General features: G+C 30.2%; 1 protein-coding gene and 1 long non-coding RNA gene across 5 annotated transcripts in view; one reads left to right on the top strand and one right to left on the bottom strand.

The window, feature by feature from the left end:
• Positions 1-15,557, bottom strand: part of LOC107455346 (atrial natriuretic peptide-converting enzyme) — a 396,108-nt gene that overhangs the window by 30,624 nt on the left and 349,927 nt on the right. For all 4 annotated transcript variants that reach the window (XM_071188087.1, XM_071188085.1, XM_071188086.1 and 1 more), the window contains 3 exons: positions 8,765-8,934; positions 3,135-3,485; positions 1,068-1,175 (listed from right to left, as the gene is read on the bottom strand). In XM_071188087.1, coding sequence (XP_071044188.1) covers positions 1,068-1,175; positions 3,135-3,485; positions 8,765-8,934 — 629 coding nt within the window. The remainder of the gene's footprint in view (positions 1-1,067; positions 1,176-3,134; positions 3,486-8,764; positions 8,935-15,557) is intronic.
• The window catches only part of LOC139427197 (uncharacterized), a 78,806-nt gene that overhangs the window by 62,179 nt on the left and 1,070 nt on the right, over positions 1-15,557 (top strand). The gene's annotated exons all lie outside the window — the stretch shown is intronic.

The following is a 15,557-nucleotide window of genomic DNA, read 5'->3' as shown; positions in this document are numbered from 1 at the left end:
CTCATCTGCAGAAAATCAAAATTGTTGTGGCAGGTCTTCGGATCATCCTTGGGGATGTTTTCCAGACCGTCGCCAATAGCCCAATGTACGACTCTAGTGTGACATAAATAAAGTACTACTACTCTTAAAATATGCATAGAGGGTGGGTAATACGGACCTCATTTTACAGGGGTGTTAGTATATCGTTATCTATAATGTTGATAAATAATAAGGCTGACCAACGCTCCGTCAAAAACAAACGGTAGTAAAGTTTTGAAAAGGATGTTCGAAAACTTACTGCTTTTTTTTCTAATATTCTGAAAACAGAATTTCCTGACAGATATAATTACTTTGAAATGTTTGGGAAGATTAAGCGGAGAGTTTTAGAATGTTCTTTTAGAAGCGTTTCTCAGTTTTGTCGGAGTTGGTGAGCTTAAAATAATGTATTTGAAAAGTAAATTTCACGTGCAAGCAATGATTCATTGCTTTGAGGCTCTTATCTTATGTTACTTTTTCGACTTTACTTAGCTTAATAGCTAATGTTCAAAATATGAATGCTAATTTTCGTTATTTTTAAAACAATATAAAATATTTAAATCATAATTTTAAATAAAATTCATATTGCCAAAGAGAAGATTATATAGATTGTGATTGTCATTCTTTCTTCATTTTAAGTACACTAAACCTATGAAAAAATCGAGTGATATTTCACGATATTACTCCGTTAAATGTAGTGTCTCCGTTTGATATCGTTACAGCAAATTCGTAATATTGCTTTTAGAACGGCACATCATGCCGAATATCATGCTCGGATCATTAGTATCTATTTAAAGCCCAATTCCGTTTAATATGAATAAAACTAAGACTCTGTTTTCATTATTTTGTGTAATCTTTTCAATGCTTGGAAAAAAAAGTTTTACTTTAAATCTCCAAAATCTTTAAATGTAAAAATTATTAAACGACTTTTATCGTTTGCAAAAAAAAAAAAAAAGTTAAAAAATATTAACGGAGATTGAAATTTGCTAATTAGCTGTAATAGCGTGATTTCTAAACCAATAAAAAATATTTATCAATAATGATAAACTTACCTGGCTTTTGTTGGCATGTTCCATGGCCGCTATATTTTGGAAATTTTGAGCAATCCAATTTTTCTATAACCTTTTTTGGCAACAACCGTTTGCATGATTTCCAAAAATCTGAAACAGATTATATATATATATATATATATATATATAAGTACAACCATAGCTCATTAATAACCGTATTTATTTATTAACCATATTGAATGGACACNTATTATGCGATATATATATATATATATATATATATACTAGAAGCATAGAGAAAGTAATTTATATTTGCAACCCATAGATTCAAAATTGATTAAAATAATTATTACTAACCTCAGTAAAAAAACTAGGTTGGAGCAGAAACTATATTCTCTTGCTAACTATATAATTGCGACTATAATACTTTGTATTTTATAAAAACAGATAAAAAGTAAACAAAAGATATCCATTTTCACGATTTTTACAATTTCAAAATATTCAATTAAAGGAAAAGGAGTTTTTGTCACAAAAAAACTTACATCGTATTGAAGAAAATCTAAATTTTTCTTATATAAAATAATCGTGTTTTACGCTTTTCCGGTTAAAATTACAATAACAGTGTACATCATGAAAAATGTCCTTTAAATGAAAATATATTTCTACTCAAAATTAGGAATTTAAAATGTTTTGTTTACCAAATACCGATTTTCTTAACTTTTACAATTTAGCTTGGCGACTTTACATTTTTGAAAAAGAAATGAGCTTATATTGACGATGAGTCTGTCGCAAACTTGGTGACCATTTTGATAATTTTTGATGTATTTATTCGATTAAAGTTTCATCTACCTTCCCGAACTTTCCAGGCTCTAGTTACAAAAATAGGTGAGCAATTCACGAAATCATTAGAAACTTTGTGCCTTTTTTCGTATGTGATTGACTAGTTTGGTTTTTATGTATGAATTGCTCTCCTTTTATTATGCAGAATTAAGGAAAAGGACAAAAAAACTGCTAATTTGTTATACAGTGTAATCCATTTTTTTTCCTAAAAAATCTAAAAATGTATTTAAAAAACTGAAGATGGACATAAAAATATAATGCATTTTTTTAAAATTTCTGTGTCAAATAAATTAAAATATTTAATTTATTGGGTAGTTCGAGAAATTATTTTCGTTTTTTTCCAAACAAAGAACTTGGTTGTATTTTTTCAGGGCAATTGCATACTTTATCTGCATATTCATTACATATTTTGACAGCTGATAGAGCAAGGTTTGATTGTGAAAAAATTCGATTCACGCAGAAAAATTGATTTCACGCAGCAGTTCTCGATTGGTGATCTTTCAAATATGGTAAGGGAAAAGCAGAATTTTTGGCATATTTTATTTCTTTGCTTTCGAAAAATTAAAAAATGCCGTTCAATGAGAGAGAAAAAATTATCCAATTTTTATGGAGAAGATATATTGGCAGTACGCCAGACCCAAAACTGGTTTGCGAAATTTCATTTAAATGCATGATGATGCAACACGCCAGTTTAAGCTAATGAAGACACAATACGGCATTTATGTAAACCGGGCAATAACAACTTATTAGATCGCTGAGATATTAAATATATGAAATTCTACAGTTTATAGCCATTCGAAACGGTTAGGTTCAAACTCAAAGCTCGACACATGTTTTACGGAAAGAAATTTAAGATGTTATATTAGCGTATGTGATTTGCTTCTCAAACATCAGGAAAATTATAATTTCTTGAAGTGCATCATCATTGGGGACGAGAAATGGAATGACGACAATAATGTTCTGATTTCTACAGAAAATGTTTAGATGGTGAAACCTTAACTTCAAATAACGAGGTCAGAAATCCTCTAATTCAGATTTTGCAAGCAAATATCAAAACTTTTATGCACATGAAATCATATAACAAGAACGCAAAATGTATTGGACTAAAATTGACAATATATGATGCAATAAAATGTTTATTTACTACGAGAAAATTGCCTTTAATTTTCATAACAAAAAACGAAATCACAATATTATTAGTCACCAAGATGGAAAACAAATTGTGTCTTATTTATATAAACCAATAAAAGTTAAGAAATGATTTCTTACCTTCACAAAAATCTTTACATGGCATAATTATATCATTAGATCTGCATTCCGGCTGAAGTAGCTGGCAAACAAATTCCTGAGCAAGTGGATAACATTCAAAATCAAGAATCTGTCTGAAAGTAACTAAATCATTCAGTACTTCTGAGATGTTATTGTGTCCAACGATGTTTGGATATGATGTTAAATTAAATGGTAGAGCATTGCAAAATTGTACTTCAAGTGGTGTGCACTGACGTGGAGCGATTCGAGCTAAATTGGAGCTAGGGGTCGTGGTCAAACCTTCCACATAACCAGGATATTGACGTCTTGGAACCCATCGGTCAAGGGCATCATCTACAGGGGGTTTTCGTTCTTTAAAAGGAAAAAGAAAATTTCAATTTTTTTATGCAGGTCGATATTGTTCTGGTGGATAAAATAAGAATAAAACTTTCAGAAAATTTTGAATTTAGAGATTTCACGCATATATTAAATGTAGGTATTGATAGGAGAATGTTTTTTTTAAAAATCTTTTAAAAAATTTTTTTACTTTTTTTTTACGGCAGACACTGAACTTGTTCTTCAGCTCGGAAGATGCCGGGGAAGTTGCTCATTTATCGTTACCCAGAGGGCGCCTGTGAACCTACGTCACGGAGGCGAGCAACATTACCCACGCCACACTGCCACAGATGTCAGGTGGGCCACATTCACACAACAGAGAACAACACAGCGAGAAATAAACATCTGAGCAGGATTCGAACCCGCAACCATTGGCTTCACAGTCAGGCACGCTGACTGCGCGGCCACCTGACTGTCATATTTGAATGTAGTTTGATATGCTTGCCAGAAAAACAACAAAATTCTGAAGTACCAAGAAATTGATGCTTTGGTAACCTTCTAAATTACAATTTAAGCTCATCTGTGTTTTTCTTTTGTCAATTATCTCATATTTAGTAGTCACAAGAATTGAGTTAAAGATAATATGGTAGCCTTAATGATCAGTATACAAAGTATTTTGACAATTTCACCGAAAAATGAACATACGCAACCTAAGTGCACAAGATCGACATAGATCCTAACGAACCTTGGATTCAACAGCAAAGTTTTAACCCTTTGACACAGAATTTTTATTGAACATATTTTTCATATTTTGTCTTAATTTAGGTAAATTGTGAAAAATATTATATTTAGCACTTTAATGCTTATGGTTATGAAACATCCGTGTCTTTGTCTGTATTAAAGGTAAAATCTTCCAAATAATAATTTTTCAAATTTTTAGTTCTTTAGATCTAAGAGAAACAGTTATTCTTCATTGAAATTTCGCTAATTTGCAAAATCAATTATTGATAAAATTTTCAATATGAATGAATAAAACAATCAAACTACCTTTTTTGGACTTTAGAATTTAATACAAATATAATTTCAATTATCTAACAGATTTATTTTAGTAACAATAAGGGTGCTTTTTTACAGTTTAAAAATGCTAAAATATATTTTTGCTGTAATTAGAGTCAGAAGAAAATGTATATAAAACGTACACTGGTGTCCCATCTGAAATGAAACTCGCCAATGATTCAAAAGTTATCCAGTTTTTTTTACACACCCCAGTAACTAGTCGTTACAGTTATTAAATGGATCTGCTACAACAGAAACTATATTATAAACTGTCAAAATTCGTCTGCCTTGTCGAATTTGTTTTTCCGCCGACATAGTTTCTGGTTTGAATACTGTGAGTCACAAAAGTTAGTATATATGATTCGTAATATATATATATATAAAAGATTTCACCCTAAATAACTTTTTTTCTAATGATCGAATTTTTACGAAATAATTGTCGATTATAACTGTTCAAAAGGACTGCCACAAATATGCTAATTAATTCATGCGAACTATTAAATAAATTAGAAAAATAAAATTTTCTCTGTTGATGTGTATAGAAAAAACTTTTCTTATGTACCGTAAAATATTAACATTTCTTTCAAATTTAAGAGGGTGTTGAATTAGACAATATTATGGAGTTCGTTACATGATATTACGATTCAAGTTGAATTTAAATATGCTCAATTTTACATTTTGTGAAGTCTGCGGCCACTTTCGCATGAAATTCTGGTTAGTTGGAGTTTGACGCAAGAGTTAGAAAAGGCAAAAACCTCCTGCCACCAAGTATAATAGTTATTATTTTATTATTTTTCAGAGTAATGGATATAGTCCTATTGTTTGAATAAACCTTATAAGATTGTGACTTAAATGGTCACAAAGTAAGAACAAAAGCTACCAAAAAGTTAGTTTTTCAAATGCTTGAATAGTTTACAGTCCGTTAAAATTCGTTGTTACTACTAGCTAATATCAGAAATCCCGCTTGAAAGAAATCAACGGAATTTTCAAAGCAGAGAGTGCGTTTCTTGTTTTTCAGTGGCGCCATCTATGGCTCAGAATAAAACTTTGGCCACACTCATGTCACAGCCCGTTTTACAAGGCGGATCCAATCATATTCGATCCATTCATCCACAGATTGTAATTTTGATTGTTATGAGAACTTGGAGGACTTTGTGACCCCAACAGATATAACGTGCACCGGTCACCATTTAAAATAGGTGATTTTTCAGCCAGCGGAATTCGAATTCTCGGTCTCACGAACACGAGCCTAACGTCCAACCCATCAGGCTATTCCTCGTTAAAATATGTTTAATAGTAATTTAGAGACAACATAGAGAACAACCAGATGCCGGTTTGGCTTTCAATAAATGTTTATGGGTAAAACAGGAATAATCGGCCCGCAGTCTAATAAATAAAACCTGGGTTCTGCACTCAGCAGATATTGTTTTAAAGGTATCAGGATTAGGATAAATTTTATATATTTTATTATAATTTGTATATTACAATGTTCTTTTTATGTCTGTTGTACTGAAGATTTGCAAATCCATTTAAAGTCTAAAGATGTTAAAAGAATATTGCTTAAATTTTGAGTTCTCTTAGCTAAAATATCGGCACAGTTGCATAAAATTAGAGTTTAAAGTTCGAATATTATGATTCAACGTTATTCTGAATTATCTGCGAGTGTTGGAATATGTTTCGCATGTGACTTTCGGCCTTTGTAATCCTCCTTAATTTATATTTTAAGTTTAACTTATGCACTTAGTTAAACTCTTAGGTTTAAATAATGGAAAAAACTATTAAAAAATAGCACTGCGTGTTTTGAGGTTTAACTTGCAAAAAACTATTTTCATTTTTACCGAGTTTTAAAAAAAATTTAAATTAATACACATTATGTTTTTAAAAAGGAAATCTAATTATACAAAAAAAATCATTAGAATTTTGTACTGCTGATTTATTAAAAGAAAGTTCTTAGGATCTTAAGAAGAAAACTCAATACCTGAAGAAAAATAATAAAAAAAAACATACTCCTAGAATTTTAATTAAAATTAATGGCACCAAAAAATTGCTAATAAAATAATTTATTTTTAACCACTCTACCATCAATTAAATTAATTTTCTTCACAAATTTTAATTAGGTTGTTCGGATAGAGTTTCAGAAATATTTGTTAATCATTAGCGAATATTCATAAATAGGATAAGAGCTCTCATTTTTACCAATTTCTCGAAGCACTTTAATAATAAAGTCTTAAAACACAATCAAAATTTTTTCCTGAAGGAAAAAATGGAATTCTCGACAAGTTCTGAAGCTTGTTTTCCTTATTAAGACTAATCGATGGTTTACTATAATTAAGGCTTTCACAATATTCGATTAAATTATGCTTTTTTTNTTTTTTTTTTTTTTTTTTTTTTTTTTTTTTTTTTTTTAAGAATTCAGCACCGTGAAACGCTATCACTGGATTAAAAATGAAAAAAAAATATATATATATAAATGTGCCGTAAAAATGTGTCGAATTTAATTTTCTTCAAAAATGATTTATTGTGATATTGTTTTAATCACTTAGGGAGTGAAAATTACAGGTTAATTTGGAACACTTTGTTCAACTTAACATAATATCATAATACCCAGTTTTCATTTCCTATAAAAATTAATGCTAATAAAATAGTAATTGCTCGATATTTTATATTTTTTTAAAAATTTAATGTTAAGAAAAAGATTTTAATAACGAAATATCTTTCATATAATTAAAAGTTAAATTTATGAGTTAGAAGTCTTGAAAAAATATCTATTTGATAATATCTATGGGTAGCTTTCTTTTGCTCTTAGTGCAAGAAATATATTTTTGGGTGGTATCAAAATTAAATGTTTCATAACTGATTAATGGTTTAATAATTTGTTTGAAAATGATTATTACCAGTTTTTTTATAGGAATAAATTAAAAATACGATACATTTATTACGATATTTTTCCTACAGGGAATTTTTTTTGCAAAAAAAAAAAAATCCTACACTTATCAATTTAAATTTGATTTCATTTAGCCTCATAAAAATCCTATTAATGTTTGTAGCTATGTCAATATGATAGAGCAAAATTGGGGACAATCATATTGTCTATATTCTCGACGAAATTGAACTTTTATTCGCACATTCTTACTACAATAGTATTTACCGCAGGATAATTTTAAAAAAATATAACCAACACCTCAATAACGTTTGATCTGATCATCGGATTTTTATGTACTAGCATGCAGTCTTTATGATTAGATAGGGTACAAATTTTTATTCTAAAAATTCATTTGAATGATGTTTATAGTTACGAAATCAGACACAAGAATAAGCTTTTTTTGAGCTATATAGATGGCCAGTCCCTTAGTTATTGAAATTCCGATCATTATGACAAAATTTATTTAAAGGGACGGCTTTTCTGCGAGCTTGCCAAAATACTAAAAATCGTTTAAACTATGCGTTCTGTATACTCACTACGCTTTTTGAGAAAATTTTTTCCAGTGGTTGCAAATTTTATTTTTTAGTTCTTGATTTTTTTCAATTGTAAATTTGGTTTGAAATTACTTTACATACAATTAACTACTTGTAAACCATTTAAAAGTTCATATTAAAAGTCACTTTTTTCTAGCTCTTTTGTTGCAGGGCTTTTTAAAAGCTGTCGAACTGTTTAGCACACTGCAACATATTTTTAAAAAAGCGTAGTTGTTTGCAGCCTTGTAATAATAATTTTTCAATTTACATAGTAAGAAGTCAAGATAAAAATTATTAATTAGCTTCACCATTTCAGAAATTTAAGGTCTTTTTTAAGGCTTATTTGAGGTGGTTTTGAGGTGACAAGGTTGATTTGAGGTTTATTCAAAATTTATTTCAAAAACAGCTCTAAAAAATCAACTTCCCAAGGTGAATAATCAAGGTGTATGAATCTGTTTTATTCACACTTGAGGTTTATGGAAATCTGCTTTAGAGCAATACAGCTTAAGGAGGTTGTTTTTGAGATTTACGGATCACTGTTTCCTCACTTCAAGCAAATACGTATATATTTGAGGTGTGAATAATTTCACCCGATTTAAATTAATTTTATTTCTGAGTTATATATAATGTTGATTTTGTGTGCTGAAAATTAAGTTGAAATTAAGATTAATTAATAAGGTTATTTTTGGTGCGAAATATAACTTTATTTTCTATCTCATGTGTATTTGTTGCATTTGCCAACCTCAAAACCCCTTTTATTTGTAAAGACACGTTTAAAAAAATATAATATTTTAATAATTTACCTTGTATTTGAATTGAATCTTGATCAATTTTTAAATCCTTGAAAACTCCAGTTCTTGAACGCATTATTTCTTCAGACAGTATAACATATAAATCTGCGGCGCTAAGCCCGACTTGCTCTGGTGACAAGTGCAAATTAAAATGAACAATTAAATTCTTTTCATCATCTTTCCTAAAAGACAAGAAATGAGAACTCATTAAAAATATATAAGACTTGGCTTTTAGTTAAACATATTTCTTTGCAGTGTGAAACGTAAAAATCGAAAAAATTTATCTAATCATCATTCTTCAAAGGCAGATTTAAACATAATTGAAGTCAATCTTTTAAAATGTATTTTCTCTAGATAAAACGTATGGAAAATTAAAATAAATTGATTTTAGCGTCACGTTGTTTTATTTTTCGATGCTTGATTTTAATTAAGTTTTGAAGGATTTTTAACTAGTATAATACTTATGAAACATAATTTTGTTTTAATCTGATTGTTTAGTGAATGAGTGAATCTCAGACTTAAGATAAAGGGAAATTAAGTCAAGTAGCATCATTCATTTTGTTTAAAAAATCAAATAACGCTTCAATTGTTAATTAAAATATGTAACTAATGAAATAAAACGTAATTTTCATCCCCATTTTATTATTAAAGTAATACTTTTCTGTAAATTGCACCTGAAACATTATCTTTTTCTAAATTATGTCGTTTTGTTTTAATAACTCTAATTTTTGCTTTACAATAACAATTTCAACCTTCTTGTGCGGGTGCTTTTATTCGTTTAAAATATAAAATTAATATGCATGCTTTTCAGTTTGTCAAAATACGGTTTTTCTAAAATTAAACGTTTATATAATTTAACTATTGCGGCTAAAAATGTGACCCGTGAAGCAATGTGACCCGTTTGGCTTTTTTTTTAAATATTTAAACCATTTTAGGCTAAGTATAGAAATTTTATCAAATGTATTATTTTCATTGAAATAAAGTTATATTACATTCATTACGATACAAAATGAAAAATAGTATTTAAGAAATAAATTTAACATTTAAGAAATAAATTTAACATTTAAGAAATAAATTTAACATTTAAGAAATAAAATGTGGCATTGACAAATTGATGAACAATAGACAATCCATTTAGAAAAACACTAGTTTTTTTTTTACATTTATTTAATTTTTATTTTATTAACAAAACTTGAAACTCTAGTCTAAGCATTAATGGTCACAAGCCAATAATGCTTAAATTGTTTTTCAAGTCAGTATAGCAGAAAATTCAAAGAATAAATCCTTTAGCTTTGCTGCGTTTGCTTACACAGCACTTATGCGAGGGTAGCGCCTCTTACGGAATTATTTCATATTAAATCTCTAATCACGTGAACAATTTTATTAGTATCCTGTATATCAATGAATTTCGGATTTATTTAGAAAAAACAGTTTTGATACACCACAACTAAGTTTTGATTTTTTAAGAGTTTCTCCGAAGAAGAAAACACGTCACGTAGGAGGTAGTTTTTATCCTTTCTTTCTTTAATGCTTTAGAGATCTTGAAAGGAAGCTGCAACAATCAGTTAGTTTGGTAGTAGAAAAGTAATGCCAACAGAATAATAAACTGCAATAAAAATGTGAAAGAAGTTTTTGCAGTTGAGGTCCTATGAATTGCGAAATTGTTAAAAGAGTGTATATCTTATGAATTACTAACATGAGATGAATTTGATCCGATCTTTTTGAAACTATTTATTTATTCAAAAATTTTCAATTTTTATAATTGTTTTATTCTCCATCTTTTCTAGATTTTTCGATGCATTTAATTGTATTATGAAATTGAATAATATATCTACTCAAGTGCCATGCTTTTCAGTTAAATCCGCAATTGAAAGTGATTTTACGCTTTAAAAATGAAGCAAAAAAGAAATATTTAAAACTCAGATTGTTTGGAAACTTTCCATTTCATTCCCTCATAATTATCGTTAATTTGGTTGACTTTTGTCAAACTTGCCAAAACAAGGTTGTATGTGCTATATCTAAACAAATGTAAGAGATTTTTGCCTCAATTTCAACTTATACACTGTAAAAAAAAATAGTGCATAGTTGCCATTATTTTTGGTGTTGTACATAAATAAATACATTTTGAAGTACAGAATTGTGATTATCGTGCAAAAAATTTTACTAAATTGGCAAAGTAGCATCTGTTTGAAAGTATTAATACAAATATTTTACTAAAAATGTGTTTGTTTTTGTAGTGAAACCTTAAAGTGATTCTAATGCAAATGGAAATATGAATCGTTAGTAACAAACGAATAAATAAATAAAAAAAAAACTATAACAATGAAAAAGTAAATAAAAATTAATACTACATGCACTGTAAGGATGCATGTAGTAACATTTAAGGACCCTATTTATGTAAGGACGCGTGTAGTAACACTCAAGGATCCCGTTTATGTAAGGATATACGTAGTAACATTCAAAGATCCCATTTATGTAAGGATGCATGTAGTAACATTCAAGGATCCCATTTATGTAAGGATGCATGTAGTAACATTCAAGGATCCTATTTATGTAAGGATGCATGTAGTAACATTCAGGGATCCCATTTATGTAAGGATGCATGTAGTAGCATTTGAGGATCCCATGTATGTAAAGATGGAAGAATCTCGACCCCCCCCCTAAAAGGGCAAATTAGAATACTGAAGAGCTCGGGTCTGTAAAATGTTTTAGTTTTTATCAACCAAAAAATGGTGGTAACTATAAATCAAGATTTTCTTACAGTGTATGGTCTTGATATATATAAGTGGTAAGCACTTTGTTTAATTACTTCATGTACAATCATTCCAATTTTGTTGGGGCAAACTTACCCCAATCGATGAGAATCAACATTACATCCGCGTTTTTAATAGTCCTTGAACTATGAACAAAATATCCGTATACGTGACATAATGGAAATTATTGCTTTTTTGAATCCTTAACTAAAAACAAGTGATAAATGTAAGGAGCGATATCCAATGAGTAAGGAGGAAGAAGAAAAGTTTCATCAACCAAGAGTTTTGGTTTCTTGTTATAAGTCATGTTGTCGTGAATCACTCATTTCCTGTTGATTAGTGATAGCTACTTTTAATGCAGTGCGATGCAACCATTAGAACAGGGGCAAATAAATTATCACGAGTTATGCAACATTCTGATAACTCAAAGCGCTCAATACCAGGGGATTGGATTGAATGTAGGGTTTAGTGGCACTAAGTTCAAAAGAGGACATGCTGCGCCAAACAATACGGTAAAACAATTCAATAGACAGAGTGCATGCAACAAATTGCCGTACAATCAAAACAGTTAAATTTCCTAAGTCGCTCAATACAAGCATTGATACCTCAAATATGAAGCTACTCGAAAACTGTTTTTGATAAAATAATAAATATTATCAAATAATCTATACAATTTAGAGAAAAATAAAAAGTTCTGGTCTCTTAGCCATTCTTCATCGCGATATAAAGATTGGTGACGACTCTTATGAGTTTCAGTACAAGATGCTTATGGAAGAATGCGAATTATTAAGATCAGGGTAGTTATAAAAGTGATCAAGCAAACACTAAATAATAATTGAGCAGCGATAGCTCAGGGGATAGAGCGTTTGCCTTCCAATGAGGATAACCTGGTTCAAATCCAAGTCGATGCGAATTCCTCATCCTGCTTGCACCGACCACAGTGCTGACGTGAAACATCCTCAGTGGTAGAAGGATCATGGGTTAAAGCTTTACCGTCAGGTTAACCGTGAAGGATCTCGTAGTCTTCCTCTTCATGTCACGCAAATGCGGGATAGCTCCATCAAAGAGTCCTCCATGAAGGCATATTTCTCCCAATACTTGATTCACGAGATCCCTTGTCTTCTGGATTGAGATCAAAATTACAAGGCTACGGAGTTGAACATTAGTAGTCGTAAACCCATAAAATTGGGTCGGCTGTTCAACGACGGTTATAAAATATAAAATAAAACTCTAAATAATTGATAACAATGGAGAAGCATTTTTTGTTGTGTTTATTCGGGTCTGGAGATTTTACGTCTGAAATTACTTTTGCTCCTAAGGCTACAGAATATTTTTAAAATGACTTTTTTTGTCCATTTTTTGCTGTAATCTACAAATTTAAAAACATATGTATCAAGGGGTAGCGTAAATGTAGCGGCAAATTTCTAGGAGAGTTAAGACACTATTGTAAAGTAACCCATGGATGAAAATGTCGTCCTACGTGGCTAGGGTCGCTACCCTATCATTACCTGCTTAAAAGCACACGAAGAAACAGTTTAAAAGCGAAAAATGCCCCTAGCGGCGTATTACTATTTTTACTGGCATGGGTTGCCATACAATTTTAATTCTGATTATCTGCATTTCCTAGCATTTGTGTGACTCATTGTTATGTATAATACTTTTAAACTTATTTTTAACATTTCATTAAAAAAAAAGACTAAAATTGTCATTAAAAAATCAGTAGTTTATAGAGGGAATCCGATTGCAGATTTGAAATCAGCAATACAAAAGTATCTAAGATCAGTTAAAAAATTACAGGCAAACAGAAAAAAGTAATTCTCCAGTGTAATTTGCATTTTTTTGTAATTTATTGCACTTACCAAATATTTATCTGCGATGAATTACAGAAAGTTTCAAAGAAATTGCTATTTACTCCTACTTTACGTTCCTATCTATAGCGTTCTAATCATAATAGAATGAAAGATCTGAGAAGGAAGTTGTTAAGGGAAGAGATGATTGCAGAAATATTGTACCCCACTCCGTCCAGTTAACTTCGTAATTCCGCATTACTTGATTTACACTGCACAAGCTTGGAGTAATTAGCTCTCGGTTGGAGATGCCGAAGTGACGGTGTACTTATGCAGAAAGATGGAATTAACCGGACTGAATGCGAAATCCTTCTATTGATTCTACATATCTCTTGTACTTATCACCCGCTTTATACTCCATAACATTTTATAACTCTGCTTTACTTCTTCCATAAAATTTTATAGTAATACTCTCAATGTTTTAAAATATGATCATCTACAGGTAGCCATAGGTTTAATGACTCTCCTAGTAAGTTTTCAGTTTCCTTTTTTTTCTCCAGTCGATTCAGTTTTGTTTCTGTTTAAAGTAGTTTAGAAAATGAGATATAGATGGCAGCACAAAATCACGTGATTAGTAAATGTTAATTTTTGCTTTCTGTATTATATAGTTTAGTTTTCTCTATGTGTTTGTCTCAATAGTTGTGTTATTAAAAGCGGCATGGTAATTTCAAAGTGATTATTTCCCCGCGAAGTATACCTTTTTCAAGATCAATTTGGATCAATTCTCATTTATGTTTGGTGCATTGTAAAAAACTTAAACTTACCTGCCTATTAGTATTTTAACCTTGTTATTTAAGCAAAGCTATATGGATGTTTGCATTCAATTCAATTAATTCTAATCCATTACGGTAATAATTTTTAAAGATGTTTAATACTATGTCAATGGTCTACCGTACAAGGAACACCTTAGTCAAATTATTGAGGTTCTTCGTGGTAAAATCTAATCTTGATGATTGAAGTAACCTTTTTTTCACTGCTAGGTCAATTCAGGCGTATTAGGCAGATTTCAGGGGCACCATATTAGGTGGGCCAACGTTACTCCCACAGTAAGGACAAGGTACTGAAAGTGAAAGAACATCCATGCCTTGTCTGGGATTCGAATGCAGAGCCTTTCTGATGCAAGATCAGTTCCCTGATCCTTACGCAGTACTATCGGCTATTCATGTAACCTAAATATGGTAAAATAGTTGTGCAAACGATATTTAAGTTACGAAATCAGCCAAAAAACGTACCTTCTCAGAATTAATATTATTTTTTGTAAGAAGGATTTGGATTCTTAAAATATAACCTCAATCTGAAAAATATGAACCCCATAGTGTTAGCCGGAGAGCGCTACTTTTTCCCGGATAAAGTAGGGCTACATGTAGTGCTATGTAAGGGCTACGTGTTATTTTTTTTTTTTTTTTTTTTTTTTTTTTTTTTATATTTCACCGTATCTTGGGAACTATTTTGAGCTAGTCAAAGCATTTCTGCACAGAATATATAAACTTACTTATCCAATGACTATTCCATGTAAAAAATATTTTTAATAATTATTTGTTATTTATTTTAATGATTGTCAAAAAGTTTTCACTGATTTGGTATGCAATTTTCTACATCAATTAAAACTGAAGATAAAGGGAAAAAACTGTTTTTTTGTTTATTTTGTCTAAATGACTGTTTTGTCCAAATGATGATTAGATCACTGTCATCTGTTTCATTTTGAGGATTACTAAGTTTCGGAAAATAAATAACTTGGAAAATCAGTTCTTCCTGGGAGTTATTACGTAGTGAAGATAGGCTGTCCTGAAGAAAAACGTTTCCTGAAAATCTTGAAATTCGTTTTCATTCATAATCAACTTTCATGGACATAAACTGCTCTACCCTCCTGATGAACTATGTAACCTTTAATGACATAAATCAAAAATTTTAACGGAATCGGTCAAATAGTTGAAAAATTAAAATTCAAAAGAATTTTTTTTTATTGTATTCAGAGTAAATAAAAAGGAAAATAATAAAAAATCGAATTTTTCGTTTGAGTTTACAACTACAAATGTTAAACTCCGTAGCCTTGTAATTTTGAACCTAATCCAGAAAACAAGGGAAATCCCAGATCAAGTATTGGGAGAAATTTGCCTTCGTAGAGGACTGTTTGAGGTAGCTAGCCGGTATTTGCGTAACATGGATTGGAAAACCACGGAAATCTCTCACGGTTAGCATAACAGC

The sequence above is a fragment of the Parasteatoda tepidariorum genome, chromosome X2 (genome assembly GCF_043381705.1).
Source record: "Parasteatoda tepidariorum isolate YZ-2023 chromosome X2, CAS_Ptep_4.0, whole genome shotgun sequence".
NCBI classification, from domain to species: domain Eukaryota; kingdom Metazoa; phylum Arthropoda; class Arachnida; order Araneae; family Theridiidae; genus Parasteatoda; species Parasteatoda tepidariorum.
This window is presented reverse-complemented; position numbering and strand designations above follow the sequence as displayed.